The sequence below is a fragment of the Cyprinus carpio genome, chromosome A6, assembly GCF_018340385.1.
Source record: "Cyprinus carpio isolate SPL01 chromosome A6, ASM1834038v1, whole genome shotgun sequence".
In the NCBI taxonomy this organism is placed as follows: Eukaryota; Metazoa; Chordata; class Actinopteri; order Cypriniformes; family Cyprinidae; genus Cyprinus; species Cyprinus carpio.
The window spans coordinates 7,664,104-7,686,822 of NC_056577.1; the positions used below are offsets into that span (position 1 = coordinate 7,664,104).

At 36.5% G+C, this 22,719-nt stretch overlaps 3 protein-coding genes across 3 annotated transcripts; all 3 read left to right on the forward strand.

Moving 5' to 3' along the window:
- The first annotated feature begins 95 nt into the window (after positions 1-95).
- LOC109091829 (VPS16 core subunit of CORVET and HOPS complexes) lies at positions 96-12,192 on the forward strand. Its single transcript, XM_042757793.1, has 22 exons — positions 96-276; positions 1,451-1,539; positions 1,631-1,722; positions 2,891-3,019; positions 4,197-4,341; positions 4,446-4,561; positions 4,835-4,957; positions 5,200-5,255; positions 5,366-5,550; positions 5,765-5,841; positions 6,217-6,348; positions 6,464-6,627; positions 6,787-6,895; positions 7,861-7,995; positions 8,086-8,194; positions 8,496-8,593; positions 9,202-9,306; positions 9,539-9,616; positions 9,730-9,899; positions 11,139-11,235; positions 11,318-11,421; positions 11,643-12,192. The coding sequence occupies exons 1-22, from the start codon at positions 227-229 to the stop codon at positions 11,785-11,787; spliced, it is 2,508 nt and encodes an 835-aa protein (XP_042613727.1). The 5' UTR covers positions 96-226; the 3' UTR covers positions 11,788-12,192.
- A 155-nt stretch (positions 12,193-12,347) lies between these two features.
- On the forward strand, positions 12,348-16,580 carry LOC109068127 (regucalcin-like). The gene is made up of 7 exons (XM_042757794.1): positions 12,348-12,485; positions 13,788-13,953; positions 14,152-14,337; positions 14,538-14,744; positions 14,841-14,972; positions 15,856-16,010; positions 16,093-16,580. Exons 2-7 carry the CDS (start codon positions 13,791-13,793, stop codon positions 16,141-16,143), a joined length of 894 nt encoding a protein of 297 aa, XP_042613728.1. The 5' UTR covers positions 12,348-12,485; positions 13,788-13,790; the 3' UTR covers positions 16,144-16,580.
- A 1,308-nt stretch (positions 16,581-17,888) lies between these two features.
- Positions 17,889-22,636, forward strand: LOC109068126 (PI-PLC X domain-containing protein 1). The gene is made up of 7 exons (XM_042757795.1): positions 17,889-18,085; positions 18,169-18,294; positions 18,573-18,703; positions 18,789-18,911; positions 19,022-19,183; positions 19,322-19,493; positions 22,261-22,636. Exons 1-7 carry the CDS (start codon positions 18,079-18,081, stop codon positions 22,497-22,499), a joined length of 960 nt encoding a protein of 319 aa, XP_042613729.1. The 5' UTR covers positions 17,889-18,078; the 3' UTR covers positions 22,500-22,636.
- The last annotated feature ends 83 nt before the right edge of the window (positions 22,637-22,719 follow it).

Sequence of the window (22,719 nt, forward strand, 5' to 3'; positions counted from 1 at the left end):
AATTGAGTAAGCTTGAGTGAGACAACAGATGGCAGTAATGCAACACTATAAGTCAGCTGGGGTCCTTGTAGCAAAAGAAAAACAATAAGAAAAAAATTATAGGAAGAAATGGGCGAGGATGAATGAATTAACAGCACAATAAAAATTATAAATCATAATGCAGAGCTAATTGGGACAATTGTCATAAACCTAGACACTTCCCATCGTTTCATCAGGAGAGGGGGACATGGCGTTTGTCACAGCGAACTGGAACCCTCTGGGCGAGTCTTTCTACAGGTGAATAACAGAACAGCTTGATCATTCTGTTAATAAATGTGCAGAATATTAGAGTATGAAATCATCAGCCTGCACATACGCACTCGTTTATGTACAGAGAAAGTGTAGCTATTAAACTGGATGTTTGTTTTGAGTAGTCGCTGGTGTCATGTGACAGCTGTCATGAGGAGCAGTGAGTCAGTTCACTGTTAACTGTTTCTCTCCCTTATAGACGTAATTGTAAGTCTGACTGAATTAACTATGGTATACTAGAAAAGTTCATAATACTGTAGGCTAAATCTATTAGTAAAATATTATTTCTTACAACTAGTTATTAAATGTGTTTATGCTAAAGTTCTTCTCAGATGTCTTAGTTTGCTTTATGTAAACTATAATCACTTAAAAAGACATCAATACAAGAAAATGAAGGCAACCAACTGCAGAAAAAATATGCTTCTAGCTTCATTTGTGCAAATTATTTGCAAACATTTATAATAAATATATTAAAAAATATTTTCAGTTATAGGTTTGATTTAAATGTTTTTGTTATGTAGCCTATACATAAGTATGAATTTGCAGTGTCATAACAGTTTCATTTTTTTTTCAGCATTTTGATAAAAAAAAAAAAAAAACTTGTCTTTCCCTAAACATGTATGAACCACAGCTCAAACGTGTTTTATGAAAGATCTTGCATAAATATTTGTTTATATATTAGCTTATTTACTTACTGATTTATTGCACAATTTTTGTGAACATAACAGTTTGAAAAAAAAAGTTAAGCTCTTTGTATATCATTTTTTGGGGCGGCAATTTGTACAGTAATACAATACATTTATTTTGCTGCTCCACTTTTTAAATGTTTTTGTCATGTTATGTCAGCTAATTTTAAAAAGCAAGAATGTTGCCACATTGCCATTCCCTAAACATATCCTTAAAACACTAAGATGTCCATTTTAAAGTACATTTAGACTTAAAACTGTGACATGTAAGATCTGAGAAACTCACTAAAAACGAATGTCCTCTATAGAGTACAAAACAGAATTGCTGGGTCCGGTAAGGAAAGCATAGGTTACGTCTATCTAGGGTATTAAGGTATTAACCTGGCTTTTATATTAGCTGTACGGCAGAACAGTCATGCCAGGAATTATTATGCTTGTACCAACTTTCTAATCCCCGTTCTTTGTTCCTGAAACAGAAAGATTGAATTGTATGAGATGGGCTGGAATCTGAAAGATGGTCTGAGAGACTGTCTGGTTGCTGCAGCTCCATATGGGGGTCCCATCGGTGAGTTTTCTTTCATAATTTTGTTGCATAAGATTGTGTCTCAGTACAGTTTTGTGGAGTTCAAAGACGATGATACTTCTTTCTCTATCAGCTCTCCTGAAGGCACATAACCGACGCTCTCCCAGTGCCAGACCTCAGTTAGAGATCTTCTCTTCTTCAGGACTGCCTCTGGCCAGCTTTCCGGTAAGAACACACAGCTGCCCGATTAGTCAAAATAAATATGAAATTGCGATTAGGCTTAGTCTGATTATCAAATCATAAAGGCCATTTAATTGAATGAATATGCGTGGCACTTTGTTTTTATATATTAGTTGCTCGTGATCCGGCGGCATTTGCGGTGTCTTAGAGTAGCTTGGTTTGCAGTAAATGCTTCTCCACATTAACTCATCTATGCATCTGTTGTATAGAGTTTGGGTTGCTTATAACATGCATTTGGAAATGCAAACTGCACCAACGATCCTCCCATACTTGTACTGAGAATCGCTTATGAACAGAAGAGATGCTCCTTAAGCTTCATTCGTTTTTTTTTTTGTTTGTTTGTTTGTTTGTTTGTTGTTGTTTTTGTCAAAATAAAAGTTAGATGATTTTACAGAAAAAAAAGAAAAATATTAAGACAAACATACACTTTTATTGTGAAATAAAATTATTTTACAATTTTTCTGTTTTATTTTCCAGTGAAGTTACAATATAAATATTTCTTATTTTGTTTTTATTTAGCAGTTTTAATATTTAAATTTTAATAAATAGTTATAATTATTGTTATGATCTTTTTTTGTTGTTGTATTGATATATAAATAAACATGCACATTTTGGCAAAACAAAACAATTTATTATTATTTTTTTAATTTTTTTTATAACATCATAAATTGTCATTTTGAAAGTGAAAAAAGGGAAAGTGACATGACATACAGCCAAGTATGGTGACCCATACTCAGAATTCGTGCTCTGCATTTAACCCATCCAAAGTGCACACATACAGCAGAGAACACACACACACCATGAACACACACCCGGAGCAGTGGGCAGCCATTTATGCTGCCGCGCCCGGGGAGCAGTTGGGCGTTCGGTGCCTTGCTCAAGAGCACCTCAGTCGTGGTATTGAAGGTGGAGAGAGCGCTGTACATTCACTCCCCCCACCTACAATTCCTGCCGGCCCGAGACTCGAACTCACAACCTTTGGATTACAAGTCCGACTCTCTAACCATTAGGCCACGACTATAAGAAAATTAGATTTTGTCTCAAAATCATGCAGCTCTAGAATTGACTATTAGTTATTAAATAATGCTGTTCTTTTGGAATACTTTTGTGAACAAAAGTGCTGTATAGTGACCTCTCTCTTTGTCTGCTTCAGTGGAAGAGTGGAATGGTGAAGCAGCTGGGTTGGACGGTGTCTGATGACCTGCTGTGTGTTCAGGAGGATGGCACTGTGCTTGTCTACGATCTCTTGGGTGGCTTCAAGAGACACTTCAGCATGGGCAATGTGAGAATGCACATGGTTTTAAAGGATTCATATGACGTTGCTAAAAAGAACATTATTTTGTGTATTTGGTGTAATGAAATGTGTTTATGCGGTTTAAGGTTTAAAAAAAAAATATTTTCCACATACTGTACATTATTGTTTCTCCTCTATGCCCCACCTTTCTGAAATGTGTCGATATTTACAAAGCTCATCGTTCTGAATAGTGAGTTGTACGTTGATTGGCCAGCTATCCAGTGCATTGTGATTGGCTGAATGCCTCAAGCTTTGACGGAAATGTTATGCCCCTTACCATACTGTGATGCCGTCTCCTGACGCGACGAGACAAAACCAATAAAACCCATTACAAACGAGGCATTTGTTGCATCGGTTGGGGACATAATTACTGATTATAATAACTTATACTGTGTTTGCATATCGTGCCGCATAAACATAAAACCATGTCTGTATTTATGATCAGAGAAACGACAAACAACAAGCTCTACTCTGCACTGCTTAAAACTTGCGTTTGAATCGTCAGTGGCAAATCTTTAAATATGAAAACGTACTTACAGGCTGTGAGTCAGAAGCTCCAGAATGTCCTTGCAAAGTTGCAATTGCCCCACTTTTTAGAAACAACTCTCTCGTGTTCAGGAACCAGTCCTCCGTAAAATGCGCTACAAACATCTGAATATTTGGGTTGAACTGTTCTGGAACAGTGTTGTAAATCCAACTTAACCACTGATTTCTAGTTGTGTCCTCTTTTGGAAGGCCAAAAAGAAAGAAGTTTAGCTTCCACAACGAAACACAGCATCTCCACGACATGGCGGCAGCAGCAACAATACTACAGCGAGAATAAAAGTTACGCCTTTTTTCTTTGCGTGAACATTTGGGCGGCGTTATGCAAATCTTTCCACATCATGACGTAGACATGTGGGGACGTGTTTAAATGAAGCGTTTTAGCAGGGCATGGATGGGTCTTAACTTTTATAAAGAATATCTTTTTGGGTTGAGACTTTAGTCTTTGCAACTTTAGGGATCTTATCTATGCACGAATAGCTTTTAACAATTCAAAGAGAAAGGAAAACTTGAAATTGCATCATATGACCCCTTTAAAAGGATGCATATGTGATTCTATAGCCTACTTTCAAAGCATTGCTTCTTGATTTGTAGCTAAAACATAGCATTGATTCTTGCACAGGAAGTTTCTCAAAGTCAGGTGCTGGAGACCAAGATTTTCCATTCGCCGTATGGGACAGGTGTTGCCATATTGACAGGTGCCTTGCGATTCACTTTGGCCACAAACATTGATGACATAAAATTGAGGCGGTTACCTGAGGTTCCAGGTAAAATATTAATTCTTTGTGGTGTTATAAGAATACATAATTCCACAGTATTCTGAAAGATAAACTGTAAGTGAGATGCATTTATTTTAAGTTTGATGTTTCAGGTCTACAGGGGGCGCCCTCGTGCTGGGCAGTCCTGACTCAGGATAGGCAAAGTAAAGTGCTGGTGGCCAGTGGACCTCATCTGTTCATCTTAGACAATACAGCTTGCACACCTGTGGTAAAGACCACTCACAAAGACTCAAACTGCACAGATATTCAGATATTTTCAGTGTTTTATTACCTCATAAAGGTTACCAGTCTTTTTGCCCCAAATCCAAATAATGTGTATTTCGAAACTCATGATGATGACACAAATGTACCAGACCTAGGAATCAAACAGTGTATAAACAGCCAATGTGGATAAGAAAGCACCTGCTAAATAATGATTGTGTGTGTGTGTGTGTGTGTGTGTGTGTGTGTGTGTGTGTGTGTGTTTGTGTGTGTGTATCAGACTCCCCCAGGTCTCTCTCCACAAGCGTCCAGTATAGTTCACATGTGTGTCTCATTCAGTTATAAGTATCTGGCGCTCCTCACTGACTCTGGCCATGTGTGGATGGGCACGTCAAACCTAAAGGTAAGTAAAAACCAGCAATATCACTTTATTGCTGGTTTTATCATTTTATTAACCTGTTTATTCTGATTACAATTGTAGAAACTTGCTGCAAGTGGTCTAAGCGTTTGTTTTTCCATCAGTTCATTATTCTCTCCACTTTAATTAATTAGTTAACTGGTTCATTAATTGCTCTGTCTTAAGCCTTAATTACAGCTTTAATACTTTTGCACAACAAAAGCAGGATCAGGTGTTTTCTTGTGCAGGAGAAACTCAGTGAGGTTGACACCAAAATCAAAGGTTCCCCGAAACAGATGGCCTGGTATGACACCATTTTACAGTTTGCATGATTTATGTATATTTGGTGTATGCTGTATTTTCTCTGACATTTAAGTTTGAGGACAGGTTTGTATTATAATTTTTTTCCTGCAGGTGTCGCAGGCCCAAGAGTCAGCAGCCATCGGCTGTGGTAATGTGGGATGGGCTGCTCCTAGTGGTGGGAGAGTGTAAAGAAACAATTCAGTACCATCTGGAGGATGACTCAATTCTGGTGCCAGAACTGGACGGGGTCCGGATCATCAGTGGAACACACCACGAGCTGCTGCAAGAGGTCCCAGGTTAGATTATGTATATTAAGAAAATTCTACACAGGTCTTTAGTGTTACTTTTGATTGAATGCATCCTTGCTGAATAAAATGATTAATTTTGGTCAAGAGCAAAAAGCAAATCTCACTGATCCCGAACATTTGAATGGTAATGTATATAGAATGCTACCAGGTTGTACATCCCTCAAGCCCAAAAGTGATTTGATTTTCCCGTGATGCTCTGCAGGTGCATGCGAGGAGATCTTTAAAATTGCCTCCATGGCTCCTGGAGCACTACTGCTAGAGGCACATAAAGAATATGAGGTAAGACACATTTACTGCGTCGGATACAAATTATTAAAACTTGACATGTATTAAAACTTGAAATGTAATATATAAAAATGACCAGAGATCTACAATTACAGCTATTGTTGAAAATTGCATACTTTACTGTATGTTTGAATGTATGCAAATACTGAATGAGGTTCTTTCTTCTGTTGAACACAAAAGAAGATATTTTGAAGAATGTGGGATACCAAACAGTTGCCAGTAGCCAAATAGAAAACAATTCAACCCGTTGCCAGTAGCCATTGACTTCCATAGTATTTTTTTCAAATTTTCAGGTGAACTATCCCCTTAAGTGCTAATTACGACAGGTTTATGATGTCTAATTGCTTTTGTGTGTGAAAATATTTGCAGAAAGAGAGTCAGAAGGCAGATGAGTATCTGAGAGAGATTAAAGAGCAGAGTCTGCTGAGCGAGGCTGTGAGGCAGTGTGTGGAGGCCGCCGGACATGAACATGAACCTGAGACACAGAAAACACTCTTGAGGGTGAGCCACACTGGCTGAATGTTGCAGTAAGAGAGACATTTCATTTACAGAAGGAATGAAAATAAACATGGGTTTATACAGTATATTCTTTCTCTCTCAATTGTTGTCTCTGCAGGCGGCCTCATTTGGGAAGTGCTTTTTGAGTAATTTTCCTCCAGAGCAGTTTGTCAGCATGTGTAAAGACCTGCGGGTGTTGAATGCAGTCCGAGATTATACCGTCGGCATTCCACTTTCCCACACTCAGTTTAAACAGATGACCTTACAGGTGCTCATCGACAGGTGCGACCATAAGAGGGTATAATTTTGTGCACAACATTTTCTCTATATGCATTGCAGAAAATTGTTTTTTGATCACTTCCTTTGAAATGGTTAAAGTTTTGAACTGAATGTGACAAAGCAGATTGTTCAGCTCAATCTATGGCACTCTCTCTGTTTCAGACTGGTGTATCGTAAACTCTATCTGCTGGCTATTGAGGTTTGCCGCTATTTAAAGACTCCAGAATATCAGGGAGTAAGCAGAGTACTCAAACACTGGGCCTGCTATAAGGTGTGTGTGTATGTGTGTGTTCCTATTTAACCATATTTTGGGGACAAATTTGTACCCAAAAGTAAGCAAAACCTGACAAAATCACCGAAAGCTTTCTGTGAGGGTTAGGGTTGGATTTAGGTTAAAAAGTGTATAACTATCTGTATATAAAAACAATAGAAGTCTATGTAATGTGCCCATTTAGATATCTAAGTAAACAAGTGTGTGTGTGTGTGTGTGTGTGTGTGTGTGTGTGTGTGTGTGTGTGTGTGTGTGTGTTTGCTTATTTACTACACTAGTAAGGTTAAAATGCCTAAAAATATGAATGTTGTAAAACTTTTTAAAATCCAGTTGTGATGTTTACATTTATGAAAAAATATATTTATATTCCAATATTTTGTATTGTTTTTACAACTTTTATTCAACAAAATTGCATTAAATTTATCAAAATTGAAAGTAATGACTTTTACATTTTCAAAAGATTTCTATTTTGAATTAATATTGTTCTTTTGAACATTCTATTTAAAATTCCACTTTGCCATGGCAGAAATAAATTAAATTTTAAACCATAGTCAAATAGAAAACTATTTTTAAATTTTTTATAATATTTCACTAGATTACTGTTTTTACTAAATTTTTAATCAAATAAATCCCGCCTTGGTAAGCTCCTTTCAAGAACATCAAAAAATCTTACCGACCCCAAAGTTTTGAACTTTTGACTTTTATAGTACTTTTATGTTTTTGTGTCCCTGTTTATTTTAAAAGTTGAATTTTTCCATTCATTATTAGATTTATAAAACCACAGACATCAAGGGTTTACTGATGTTGTTTACAGAATCAGAGCACATTGGCAATGCAAATGTGTTTCATTACATTTGCTAAACCTTGTGAAGATGTATGATGTTTCATTCAGTCTGAGAGGTTCAGAGTGAAATGCCCATCAGTGAACCCCAATAAAATATTTTCCTTTGTGCGTGCTTTTGTAGGTCCAGCAGAAGGAAGAATCAGATGAAGTCATAGCAAAAGCTGTGAGTGTGAAGCTTGCGGATGCTGCTGGAATCTCCTATTCTGAAATCGCCACTAAAGCATATGAGAGTGGACGCACAGAGCTCGCCATTAAGGTACACGCGCACACAGGCTATGCTCTTATAAAATCTAGGGGCCGCTGATATTATGGGTTGTCAGTCAGTTTGTGTTGGTCTCTCTTTCAGTTGTTGGAGTTTGAGCCTCGCTCTGGTGAGCAGGTCCCACTGCTGTTAAAAATGAAGAAAAGCCCTCTGGCTTTAAGTAAAGCCATTGAGAGTGGAGACACGGACCTCGGTACACATACATTCACATACAGTTTTCAAAACCTCGTTGAAAACATGTTGAAAACAGCTGTGCTGCATAAAATTTTTATGGAAATCATGATACTTTTTTTTTTTAATAAAAAACAGAAATTTCATCTAATGCTAAAGTGAGCAAACACTCACCTAACCCAGCCAAACACTTATGTACTTCATCCTTACATTTAATCAAAATGCCAAAAGCATTAGGAGCACACACCCTGTTACAGATATAACTTTTAATAGTATCCCGAATCACTGGAGATGGTTTACATGCATGCCTTCTTGTATGCTAGTGTACACAGTGGTCATGTACCTGAAGAATGAGCTGAACAGAGGAGACTTCTTCATGATGTTGAGGAACCAACCTGTGGCTCTGAGCCTCTACAAACAGGTAGAGGCTACACACCTGCTTCCCGAAAACACACACAACCTGCTGCTGCAGACCTGAGAACCACAGGCATTATTTATGATGTGACAAATGGCCACAATGAAATCTCATTGGTCCAAACCCTTCTGCTCATTCCTGTAAATCAAATCTGTTCTGACTGTCTTTGATTTTGTTGCTCTATTTACAGAAAAATTACTGCTGCCTAGTTAGGACAGTTGTTCACCAAAGCAATTCACGTCAGCTCTATAGCCTCAGTGTTGTTATCATTAACTACAGTAAAACTAAATGTACTGAAAGTCCTTTTTTTATAATTAAAATAAAGCTGAAATAAAATAAAATATAAATGTAATAACTTTAAATGAAAATTAGAAATGCAGCCTTGGAAACTTATTGAAATAAATATGTTTAAATTGAAATTCTAAAACGTACTAAAACTAAAAATTTTATTAAAAAAAATAAATTAGAGCTAAATATAAATATTTTTACACATAACAAATCTACTAAAACTTAAACTAAAATAAAAAATTAAAACTAACAATAAAAGCTAATAGCACTTTTTTTCACTGTTCACATTGACTTTATTTTGTGTGTGTGTGTGTGTGTGTGTGTAGTTCTGTAAGCATCAGGAGCAAGAAACACTAAAAGATCTTTTCAATCAAGATGATGATCATGAAGAACTTGGCAATTTCTATGTAAAGGCCAGCTATAAAGAACAGGTTTGTGTTTACAGTTCTTTCTTCCTCATTTTTCTTCCCGCTGACAGAAGTGCTATAAAGGTTCAACAAATTATGGTGGCTCCATTTCCACCAATGGCTTAGGTTTTAAGGCATGACTTCTTTGCCTTCCACCTTAATTTCTTAATACTCTTCTGTTATATTTAGTAACATGATTTTGCTAGTTGCTTTGGTAAGAAAAATAAATGTAAAGTGCATGTGTGTGTAATTACAGAGACTGGAAGCTCGGATTGCTCATTTACAAAGTGCTGTGGATGAGTACTACAAAGCCAAGAATGAATTTTCCGCCAAGGTGAAGACCTCAGACTCTTCTGTTACAGCCTGGTTCAGAGTTCACTGCCTGTGTAGCCAGAGCATTATTACATCTGTGAATTATCTAAAGGAATTTGTTTTTTCTCCTCTCAGACAACAGAAGATGAAATGCGTCTGCTGCGGTTTCAGAGGAAGCTAGAGGAAGAGAAGGATGAGCAGCTCGTGGGATTCTCTCTTCAAGACACTATGACCACGCTGCTGTCTGTGGGACTGCACAAACACGCCGAACAACTTTACAAAGACTTCAGAATGCCCGACAAGAGGTGTGCCTTCTATTTATATCTTTACCCACATGATTTATAGTTTCTCTTTCTGTTGCACTGTCTTTATTTGGTTTTAATGAAAGAATATACCTTGAGCTACATTTAATTCATGTCCCACTGGCAGTGTCAAGAATCACAAGAACATTCTCTGAGCTTCAGTGGTGACTATGAGTGTGGCAAATTGCTTTATCCTGCTGAAAGAGGCCACTGCCATCAAGGAACACCATTGCCTTGAAGGGTTATATGTGGTCTGCAACAATCTTTAAGTACATATCCAAGTAATGTCCACATGAATGCAGGACTCAAGGCAGAACACTGGCCAGAGTATAATAGGGCCTGCCTTCTTCCTATAGTACATCCAGCTGCCATCTCTTCCCCAGGTAAAAGACACTTGTGCACGGGGCCATCCACCTGATCTTAAAGAAAATGTGATTCATCAGATCAGGCAAACTTCTTGCATTGCTCCATGGTCCAGTTCTGACGTTCACATGCCCAATGTAGCTGCAGATTACAGGGGGATAAAAATGACTTTAGAATGATGGCAGCATCAATATATTAATTCTTCCTGAGTTAGAGGCACTAAAACTTTGGAAAAATTATATTTATGGCACTCAGACAGGTATGTTCTACGCAATTATTTTGACAGGGAAACAAGATACATTATTTTAGTTTCAACGTCAGACCTTCCTCTTTAAAAAAAAAAAAAAGAATCAGGTGAATGCAAAGTGACTCCATTTGGTTTTTGACCACTGAAAATGTGTACAATTCAACAACTTACTCCTGGAGCCGTGTTGAGATTCCAGTTTTGCTGGAATGGAACCGTATAGAGCCTTAAAAATGAAAAATGTGGATACCAAAAGGAAAGTTTGTTAACACCCAAAATCTAAAACGTATAATGCAACAAAGATTGCTAAAGTTAACAGATTTTACTAATAGACATTTAATGTGAAATTTAATATATTGGCTTTCATCGCTTTACATATGAACATACTTTCTTCAGAAAAAATATTAGCAAAATCAAAAATTGGGGAAGTTTCTGAAATTTGGTTGCTTTGACACTGAATGACCCAGTCAGTGGTTTTAGTGTAGTGGCTGATATGTGTACAGTATAGGGCATGTTTTTAAATAAAGAATAATATAATGTGAATGGTAGCCCCCCAGGACCCTGCCGAGTATATAAGCGGTATAGAAAATGAATGGATGGATAATGTCATGAGTGAAGGTGTTTCTCATTATCAGGTTCTGGTGGCTGAAGTTGAAGGCTCTGGCAGAGAAGGAGGACTGGGAAGAGCTGGAGAAATTTTCCAAAAGCAAAAAGTCTCCTATTGGATATCTGGTAACTGATGATCTGAATTATTGTGAATTATTCTTAGAATTATAGTTGCAAATAATTTATAATCGTCTTTCTCTGATTACAGCCATTTGTTGAGGTGTGCATTAAACACCATAACAAATGTGAAGCCAGGAAATATGTGGCAAAAGTCTCACCGGAGCAGAAGGTCAAAGCTCACCTTGCAGTGGGGTAAGAGCTTGTTCCAAAAAAGTACACGTGACACTAAAGACTGCAGTAACGGCTGCTGAAAATTCAGCTTTGCCATCACAGGAATAAACTGCATTTTAAACACAGCCTCGGAGAGCTTAAGAGACTTTTTCTTTCTGACCCCAAATTTTTGAACAGAAGTAAACATTACTATTCATGATTAAGACAAAGAACCACAATAAATATTATTGTCTCTCACGCAGGGATGTGGAAGGTGCCGCAGAGGCTGCTATCGAGAGGCGTAATGAATCAGAGATCAGTACTGTTCTGTCACGCTGTTCAGCCACCACTGATCATCTTCTGGTGGAACGCCTCAATCGTGCTAAAGCCACTGTTCCCAAAAAGTGAGCCTATACATTTCTGCCCCGCTTTGTTCAAATGCATTTGCTGCCCAACAATGAAACCTCTGTGTGCCAATTCTCCTGCACAAAGCAGCTCGCAGCAGAAATTGCTTTCGGCTGTGTAAGTTTATCCTGATGTAATGGAACATTTTCATGAAAATTCTGCACAGTGATGGAAAATTATTGGGTGGAGAAAAAGGCGGACAGCAAGAAAATGGCATGTCAGCTTATGTTTTTCCTGTCTGTCAGATAGCTAGAAGCGGTTCCCATCTTGCACTTCACTGTAAACCATAAAAACCCTAATTACCTATAATTGCATTAGGAACCATTGTGTGTTTGTTGTAGAATCATACTGTCTTTAATCATCTGCCTTTATGAAAAAAAAGGAAAAAAAAAAACATTTGTTATTTTAATTAAACCATGATCGGATACCAAAACGTGTTGAATGCGATTTGTGCACATACATCACACTATTGGTTTTTTGTCTGTGATGTTTCTACCTCAATCACGCTTTTCTCTCATGACTGAGTATTGATTGGGTGGGGGTCAAACTCCTCTCTCCTGCACTTTTGTCCAAATGTTTGGGTGTATTTATACGTGTGACCGCAGAGGGAGCTCTATCACATTTACAGACGGAACTTTGCAGAGCAGGAGACTTTTGCAAGAACAGCGGTCAGAGAGGAAAAGAGGATATAAGTTAAAAAGGTACGACAACACAAAAGTCTTGGTTTGCAGGAAATATGATGTCCAACAAACGCTGTTTTCACAGCGCTGCATGACTTATATCACGTGATTTTGTAGTTCAGCCTTTCCAGAAGACTGAGCACAAAATGTGCAGTTTGTTTTGTTTGTGTAACTTTGTGTTGTCTAGAAAATTAAACGTTGTAACGGCGTCTGCCTTACAAATCAGTATAGAATCGATTTGTGCTAATGAATTTTCAGTGCATTTCTAATGACATCTGTGTCGTTTGTAGACACGAGCGTGATCCAAAACGACAAATTATGATTGTCATAGTTTCATTTAATTATTGTTTAATTTCATTTAATTATTCCGTCAGTAATTTTTTTTTTATTTATTTTCTTTTCTTTTTATTTAAATAGAAAAATATAGATTTTATATATAAATTATATATAAAAATTATATAAATTATATAAATTATATATCAAACCACCATTTAACAATATCTTCTCTTATGTGGAGAGTACCACAATGCCAACAAATGTAATTTTCTACCACAGAAAAAAAAAAAAAAGGTTTCTGATTACTGAATTTACAATGATGAATATATTATACTATAACGATTATAACAAGTATAATCAAGAGATTAATAATATATGCCTCATTTTCCAAATTCTTATTATAGTTTGAAAAACAAAATATTACATGTTCATATTGTAAAAGAAAATTGCACAACAATTTGTCATTTATAAATCTAGAAACCTCCTACTATGTCGTCAGTGAGATGATTACGGTTATATGATTATAAAATACAGCAACAATGTATTATAGAGTCACCTGTCACACACTCATTCATAGCTCATAAATGAATTTAAGTTTCTGTATTGGCGATCCATATTAAAGGTATATCTATAATATCCAATGATCACAATATAACGTTAAATAGTAATATTATGGAACTATCAGTCTCAGGGCAGCATGTTTGTCTCAACCAATGGCATGAGTTTAATGCAGGGCTAAATTATTGCTTGACCAATGGCAGACAACAGGCCAGTTGCATAAACACCACATTAAGACTGTGTCTTAAGAACTAGTTTGACTAACTAGCAGTTAACCAAATGGTTATCAGTCTGTCTTTTCAGATTCAAATTAGATCAATCCATGTTTTTTATGTAACTGACTGAAATTGCAGGGAAAAAAAAAGATTAGGTGTCTAACTTTTAAGACTAGTCTAATGCAACCGGCCACAGATCATGTTTGCAGTTTGTAAAGGTAAATGTTGTTTCAGGACATCATCCAGTTACATGAACTATACTTGTGTGTTTCAGGTCATGTCGTCCATAAAAGTGGAATGTGTTATCAAACAAAAGAACCAAATCGGTGAGAGTCCAGTTTGGGAGGAGAAGGACTCTTCTTTGTTGTATGTTGATATTATGGGTAAAAGGGTCAGCCGTTGGAACTCACTGACCAATAAAATAGACAGTATTGCCACAGGTAAGCATAACCTAAGTTCAGTGTGGGCTGCATTTTTAGCGACTTTCAAGGAAAATGCAACCAAATTAACAGTCAGCTGCCACAATAAAATCATGTAGTCAATGTTTTGAGCTTGCATTTTATTTAAAGGTGCATTAGACATTAATTCAAGTGAAAATAACATATATTATGATATCTATTAATTCAAATTTCTTACAGAAAAACTTGTAGGCTCTGTGGTACCACGTCAGGCAGGTGGTTACGTCATCGCAGAGGGAACTCGGTTTGCATTTGTTGACTGGGTAAAGCGTTCAGTTAAAACTGTTGCCCCTGTCGATGACAAGGAAAAACCAAACACCCGCTTCAATGATGGGAAAGTGGATCCGGCTGGCAGGTTTTTTGCAGGTACTGTATGAGAGAAATCACATTTTCATAAGCATATTTTCACTCTGCTAATGTAAAGTATAAGAAAATGTAAAACTTTTGAGTGTTATCTTGACAAGAGTTGTAATTCTGCATTCTGGTTTTATTCTTTTTTTTACATAATTTACAGAAGCTGATAATAAAATAGTTTGCCATTTGCACTTCTCCTTTATTTTGTGCAGGTACCATGGGTTTGGACATGAAGCCTGATGTGACGGATGGGGCGCTGTACAGCCTCCTTCCTGACCACTCTGTCGTCCAGCAGTTGGATAAAGTGCACCTTTCCAATGGCTTGGAATGGTCCCTTGATCACCGCATCTTCTACTACATCGACAGCCTGGCATTCATGGTGCAGGCCTTTGATTATGACATCCAGACTGGAGGGCTATGTGGGTTTGTTTTGCATTGGATGCGTGGTCTCCATGTAATAATTAGGTTTGTGTTTGGTTCTGTAAAACCTATGTATTTATTTATTTGTATTTAAGCTAACTGCAGAATGGTTTACAAGATGGAGAAAGATGAATGCATACCAGACGGTATGTGCATAGACACAGAGGGCAAACTGTGGGTCGCCTGCTTCGATGCAGGAAGAGTGCTGCGCATCGATCCACAAACAGGTGTGTGAGTTTATAAAACAGTAGCATAGATCAGACAAAGCAATTTCATACAAAAACTAATGGTGAAATGTGAAATTTGTTGTAATTTTCAAAACTCACCTTTGCAGTATGACAATATAAATAATGTTGATCAAAATATGAATGCCTCCTTAAGCAATGTTAACCTTGTTTTACTCATAAATTGACTCATAAATCACTATATTAAAAACCCATGGGAAATTCCAGAGGGAAATCAAAAAATCTCCACACTGTTGCGTCATAATTGGCCATCAAAGTCATGTTTATGAGAGAAACTTTGTATTTAAATGTTCATAAACAGAACGTTCATATATCTGTTTCCACACAAAAAGGAAGCTTGATAACTGTTTTACACTGAGAATAATAATAATAATTTCCACCAGATCAGCATATTAGAATGATTTCTGATGGATCACCTGACTCTGAAGACTTGAGTAATAATGCTGAAAATTCAGCTTTGCCACCGTAGCAATACATTACATTTTAAAATATACTAAAATAGAAAACAGTCATTTTAAATAGTAATAATATTTGACCTTTTTTTATCAAATAAATGAAGACAAGATTAAAAGAAGAACTTAAATTCATAAATTAAAAAACACTATGGAGGTCACATTTGTGTGTGTGTGTATATATATATATATATATATATATATATATATATATATATATATATATATATATATATATATATATATATATATATATATATATATGGTTTTAGGACTACAAACATCTCTATACTCACTACAGACTACTGTTACACTATCAAAAGCTGCCAAATGGCCAGTGGTCAAATGAATATCAATACAAAGTCTAAATGAAAAACCGATCATTTCAGTAGTTAATGAACTTCCCTTCTCAGGCACACGACTGCAGACAGTGAAACTTCCAGCTACGAAAACCACTTCATGCTGTTTTGGAGGGAAGGACTACAGTGATCTCTACGTCACCTCAGCGTGTATCGACCTGGATGCAGATGCACTGGCCAAGCAACCTGAAGCTGGCTGCACATTTAAGGTAGACATCTTGTTATTTCATATCTTGCTCATGGTAGCATGACATGACCTCTGACACATTATATGCTCTATTCTTACCTCAGGTGTCTGGTTTAGGAGTGAAGGGCATCCCACCATACTCATACACTGGATGAAAACCCAGGAAAGATTGATGATGTAAACGTCGTGACCATTTTGTAGTCACGATACAACAGTGTTCCAATCGTGCAATCAGTCATACATATAATATTAGATACTGAAATCTTACCTCATTTCAGATTACATCCTCATTTCAGGTGATTTCCAGAATATTAGACATTAGAAGCATTTTGTCTAGATGACTAAATGAAAGATGTAATTCTATGTGAAATAATTTTATGAATTTTAATCCTGTATACATTAACTACACAAAGTGTGACTGAAAATTATTTCAAATGTTACATTTTTGGAGATTTTTAGGCAATTATTTAATTTAGTAAATGTATATTAACCACAAATGTGATGTTTAGCTGTGCTGCTGAAGTGAGTCAGACAATAATGATTGTAAAAAATTATGTAATTATGTTTGTGAATAAAGATTTTTTTAATTCTCTTTCAATTCAAAATGGCACACCCTTCATAACCTATTTTACATCCATGATCCGTATTTCAGAGAAAAACTCTATTCAGTGGGAAAATGTAGGGCAGGACTTGATTTTACTGGGAACTGATTGGATCGTAAAAGTTAGGTCCGAAATGGTGGTTGGAAGGAAGAAGCTGAAAAGAAAGAGGGATTAGTGATGTCATTTGAAAGGTCATTTCAGACCATGCATTATGAGAGGTGAATAGGGTCGGATTCATGTTGACTTTAAGGATACTAAGTAAACCTACAGGTTGTGGTGCAAAGGTTGAAGTTTTGTTTGCTGTATTTTTGAATCTTTCAGCATGAGCAATTCTCACTTTTAAATGATTTCTGGAATTCTAGACTTTTTTTTTCAAGGGTTTAAATTATAATTAAAACAAGCTCCACCACAAAATAAATATAAATATAATAATATCGTTCCTTCACTCAAACAGTGACACAAACTGTACAACATAAGACAAGCAATAAAGAACAGATGCGAATAAAGACATTTCATATTTATTGATGATGTGCATTTCATTGCAGTTCATTGCATGTACCAAATAATAATAGAAATGACCATTGTGCTTTGGTGTAAATTCATAGATGGAGATATTTTGCATATTCACTTGCATTTCATCCCTCTGAACTAGTACAGTCTTGAATTTGTTTGCCAGTGCTCCAAAATGGCAACGTTTGCAAACAGTTTAAAATAACCTCTTGCCCAAGGAAGTGAATAAGCTGTGTTAGCGAAAACTACAAATTGTCATAGAACTGTTTTTTAAGGGTTGAACATTTTAGACTGAATAAAGAGATCACTTTTATTGGAGCAAGAAAGGATGCTTTTATAAAGAAATTCAATACAAAAATTTTGGGGAAAACTGAAACTCTTGAGTCTTATGTTCAGTAGTAATGCTATTACAATTACTGATTTTTATTTTAAAATAGCATTTATTGGCAAAGATGAATTTTCAGCTTCCATAAGTCCATTCTTCAGTATCACATGAACCTTCAGAAATCATTCTAATTCTGATTTGTTTCTTATTATTATCAGTGTTGAAAACAGTTGTGCTGCATGATGATATGTTTGTGCAAACACTTTTTTCAGGATTCTGATGAATAGCTTTTATTTGAATTTGTTGCAGTTTTTACAAATTAATGCATCCCTATTGAATAAATGAATTTATTTATTTCAACAAAAAAATACCTATCTAAACTTTACTGAGAATACAGAGTATTTACTGGAAAATTGCAATAGAGAGTCTGTGTTTTTATGTTGAGGTGAATTTATTGACCTCTCTCTTCTTAAGACGCAGAAAATATTCCCATACACAAGCCTTACAATCTAGAGGAACTGAAAGAAAACTCGTCAGGGACGCATTGAATATGGATGAGCGATTCATAATGACCCAACCAGAGGGCGTTGTCTAAACTATAAAAACAGTGCAATCAGAAAGCTGTGATTGTCAAACACAAGCAGGACACAAATATGTATGGTATGATGTGATAATACTTACCTACTGTAGACTGTCTGCTTAGATAGCTGTAAACCACAAAACATCTTTTTTTTTCTCCCTAGGCATTTGCAGCACTGAAGAATTGGACGAGAACAAGAAAATGGCTGAAACAGAGAGTCTAGCTGACTGGATGGCTAACCTTAAAGAGAATTTTACAAAAATTCCCTTGAGCCAACTTGCTATTCCAGGTAAGTAATGTGAATATTAACAACAGCTGTCAGACTATTATGTGAAAACTGTCAGATATTAATAACAGCTTCCTACTTTTTGCTAATATATTCATTAGCATTTAGACATATAAAGGGTTTCACATTGCATTCAATGTATACATATCAAAATCACACACTTTCCATCAAACTTACATTATATTAGCGTATGATCACATACAACAGACATGAAGTGAACATAGGATGCTATGTGACTTGTATAGAACCAAAAACTGACACAGAACGAACACTTGTTTTAGGGAGCCATGATGCTATGGCATACAGCTTAGATATGGACTCTTCAGTACTGGAACCTAAAAAAATAAAGGCCTTGGACAATATGTTCAGCACTTTCATAAGGCCTATTGTCAAAAAATGGGGTACTGCCCAGGTAAAGTACTAATTAAAATACAGTAATCTCACAGTAAATGCTGTGACTTTTTCATGATGTTCATGTTTTTCATATGATTGTCCAGGAAAAAAACATCTCTGAGCAACTTGATGCCGGTATTCGATACTTTGATCTGAGGGTTGCTGGAAAGCCTGAATCTAGTGATTTATTCTTCTATCATGGACTATACACAACAATGACTGTGAAGGTTGTTGCCCTGATTCATTTTCATGTTTTTCTTTTTACCTTGATTGCTTTCAACAGCTTAATGGAAAAACTCCAATGACAGCTAACCTTAATAAATTTGAATCACCACAGGAGGGAATGACAGAACTGGAGAAATGGTTAGGACGGCATACTAAGGAGGTTGTTATCCTTGCTTTCTCACATTTCAAAGAAATGTCAGCCGATCAACACACCGACCTGACCAACTTCCTCAAAGAGCACTTTAAAGCAAAACTCTGTCCAAAGCCTCAAGTGGTACATATCCTTAGCCATGTCCTCAAAGCCATATCATTCATCATTATTCATTCAGGGACCTCAGCATATGATACAAATACTTCCAACAATGGTTTAATAACCATTAAAATGTTTTTCTTGTCTTCTAATTTATGTGAACCCTCACTCAAGGACTGCTGGGAAAATGGCTACCAGGTCATCCTCTCTTATGACAACAGAAGTATCGATGATCCTGTTTTGTGGCCTGGAATCGAGTACTGGTGGGCTGATAAATCAGACCCCAAGGAGGTCATTTCATATCTGAACAACCAGAAACAAAAGGGAAGACCAGGTGAGCTAAGAGATGCCAATAGCTTAAAATGAGTGATTAATCACAATTAATCGCATCCAAAATAAAACTTTTTGTTTACATAATATATGCGTGTGTACTTCGTATATTTATTATGTATTTAGAAATACACACATGCATGTATATATTTAAGAAAAATATGATTTGTTTATATATAAAACATTTATATTTTTATATATAATATATTTACATTACATTTAGTCACTTAGAAGACGCTTTTATCCAAAGCGACTTACAAATGAGGACAATGGAAGCAATCAAAATAAACAAAACAGCAATGATACGCAAGTGCTATAACAAGTCTCAGTTAGCTTAACCCAGTACACGTAACAAGGTTTTTTTAATTATATAAGAAAACAGATAGAATAGAAAAAGAATAGAGCAAACTAGTGTTAGAGGCCTTTTTTTGCTTTTGTTAATTATATGATTTAAAAAAAACATATAGAATACAAAAAGATTAGATAAGCTAGTGTTTTGTTTTGTTTTTAAAGAAAAACAATCAGTTAGTAAATGAATAGAGTGCAAGTTTAAAAGGGGCACTATTTTTATTTTTTTGTAAGAAAAAATAAAGAGTGCTAGAGTTAGAGGGTCAAATAAAGATGGAAGAGATGTGTTTTTAGCTGATTCTTGAAGAACAACTCGGATTGATTGGGCAGGTCATTCCACCAGGAGAGAACATTTAATTTAAGAGTCTGTGAAAGTGATTTTGTGCCTCTTTGGGATGGCACAATAAAGTGACGTTCACTTGCAGAATGCAAGCTTCTGGAGGCACATAAGTCTGAAGTAATTAATTTAGGTAAAGGGGTGCAGAGCCAGCGGTTGTTTTGCAGGCAAATATTAATGCCTTGAATTTTATGCGAGCAGCTATTGGAAGCCAGTGCAAATTGATAAACAGATAATATAAATTATATATGAATATAAATACATATATAGACGTAAATATTTTCAAAATATATACATGTATGTTTGTGTATATTTATATATACATAATAAATATACACAGTACACACGCATATATTACAGGTCCTTCTCAAAAAATTAGCATATTGTGAAAAAGTTCATTATTTTCCATAATGTAATGATAAAAATTAAACTTTCATATATTTTAGATTCATTGCACACCAACTGAAATATTTCAGGTCTGTTATTGTTTAAATACTGATGATTTTGGCATACAGCTCATGAAAACCCAAAATTCCTATCTCAAAAAATTAGCATATCATGAAAAGGTTCTCTAAACGAGCTATTAACCTAATCATCTGAATCAACTAATTAACTCTAAACACCTGCAAAAGATTCCTGAGGCTTTTAAAAACTCCCAGCCTGGTTCATTACTCAAAACCGCAATCATGGGTAAGACTGCCGACCTGACTGCTGTCCAGAAGGCCATCATTGACACCCTCAAGCGAGAGGGTAAGACACAGAAAGAAATTTCTGAACGAATAGGCTGTTCCCAGAGTGCTGTATCGAGGCACCTCAGTGGGAAGTCTGTGGGAAGGAAAAAGTGTGGCAAAAAAACGCTGCACAACGAGAACAGGTGACCGGACCCTGAGGAAGATTGTGGAGAAGGACCGATTCCAGACCTTGGGGGACCTGCGGAAGCAGTGGACTGAGTCTGGAGTAGAAACACCCAGAGCCACCGTGCACAGGCGTGTGCTTTTGAACCAGAAACAGCGGCAGAAGCGCTGGGCTACAGAGAAGCAGCACTGGACTGTTGCTCAGTGGTCCAAAGTACTTTTTTCGGATGAAAGCAAATTTTGCATGTCATTCGGAAATCAAGGTGCCAGAGTCTGGAGGAAGACTGGGGAGAAGGAAATGCCAAAATGCCTGAAGTCCAGTGTCAAGTACCCACAGTCAGTGATGGTCTGGGGTGCCATGTCAGCTGCTGGTGTTGGTCCACTGTGTTTTATCAAGGGCAGGGTCAATGCAGCTAGCTATCAGGAGATTTTGGAGCACTTCATGCTTCCATCTGCTGAAAAGCTTTATGGAGATGAAGATTTCGTTTTTCAGCACGACCTGGCACCTGCTCACAGTGCCAAAACCACTGGTAAATGGTTTACTGACCATGGTATTACTGTGCTCAATTGGCCTGCCAACTCTCCTGACCTGAACCCCATAGAGAATCTGTGGGATATTGTGAAGAGAAAGTTGAGAGACGCAAGACCCAACACTCTGGATGAGCTTAAGGCCGCTATCGAAGCATCCTGGGCCTCCATAACACCTCAGCAGTGCCACAGGCTGATTGCCTCCATGCCACGCCGCATTGAAGCAGTCATTTCTGCAAAAGGATTCCCGACCAAGTATTGAGTGCATAACTGAACATAATTATTTGAAGGTTGACTTTTTTTGTATTAAAAACACTTTTCTTTTATTGGTCAGGAAATATGCTAATTTTTTGAGATAGGAATTTTGGGTTTTCATGAGCTGTATGCCAAAATCATCAGTATTAAAACAATAAAAGACCTGAAATATTTCAGTTGGTGTGCAATGAATCTAAAATATATGAAAGTTTAATTTTTATCATTACATTATGGAAAATAATGAACTTTTTCACAATATGCTAATTTTTTGAGAAGGACCTGTATATAAACAAAAACTTTTGTTTTGGATGCGATTAATCGTTTGACAGCACTACTTAAAATACCTTACATTTACTAAAAAGTCTGACTGGTTAAAACAAAATGCTCCAAGAAATAAAAGTGATATTCCTCGCTCACTGATGCTCTTAATGTGTCCATTTGGTCAATAGAAGGATTGTTTGTTGCTGGTCTCAACCTGACTTTTGATGGGAATGACATGCTGCTGTACCTCACAAAGTCTTTAAAGGAGAAGACCATGACGGCCTACCCTCGACTGCTTGACTGGGTGAAGGAGCAACATTCAGGCTCTGACAAAGAAAGTGTCAACATCATTGCTGGAGATTTTTTGGGAGTGAATAGCTTTGCTCAGGATATCATTCAGCTCAACAAAGCTGACAGTGGTCCGTGAGAGGGTCTTTTGAGTCGATATGGGATGTCCTTCAAACAGGATAAGAAGCTTTCAGAATATTTCTGTCATTTTGTTTTAATTTGTTTAATTAATGACAGTGGAACATAGTTTATAAGCGAATATATGGTTGGTTATATCAAAAACTCTTCTTGAGCATTTAACATATTAAACAAATAAACACATTAAAATTCATAAATAAATAAATGAAGATTCAAATGTG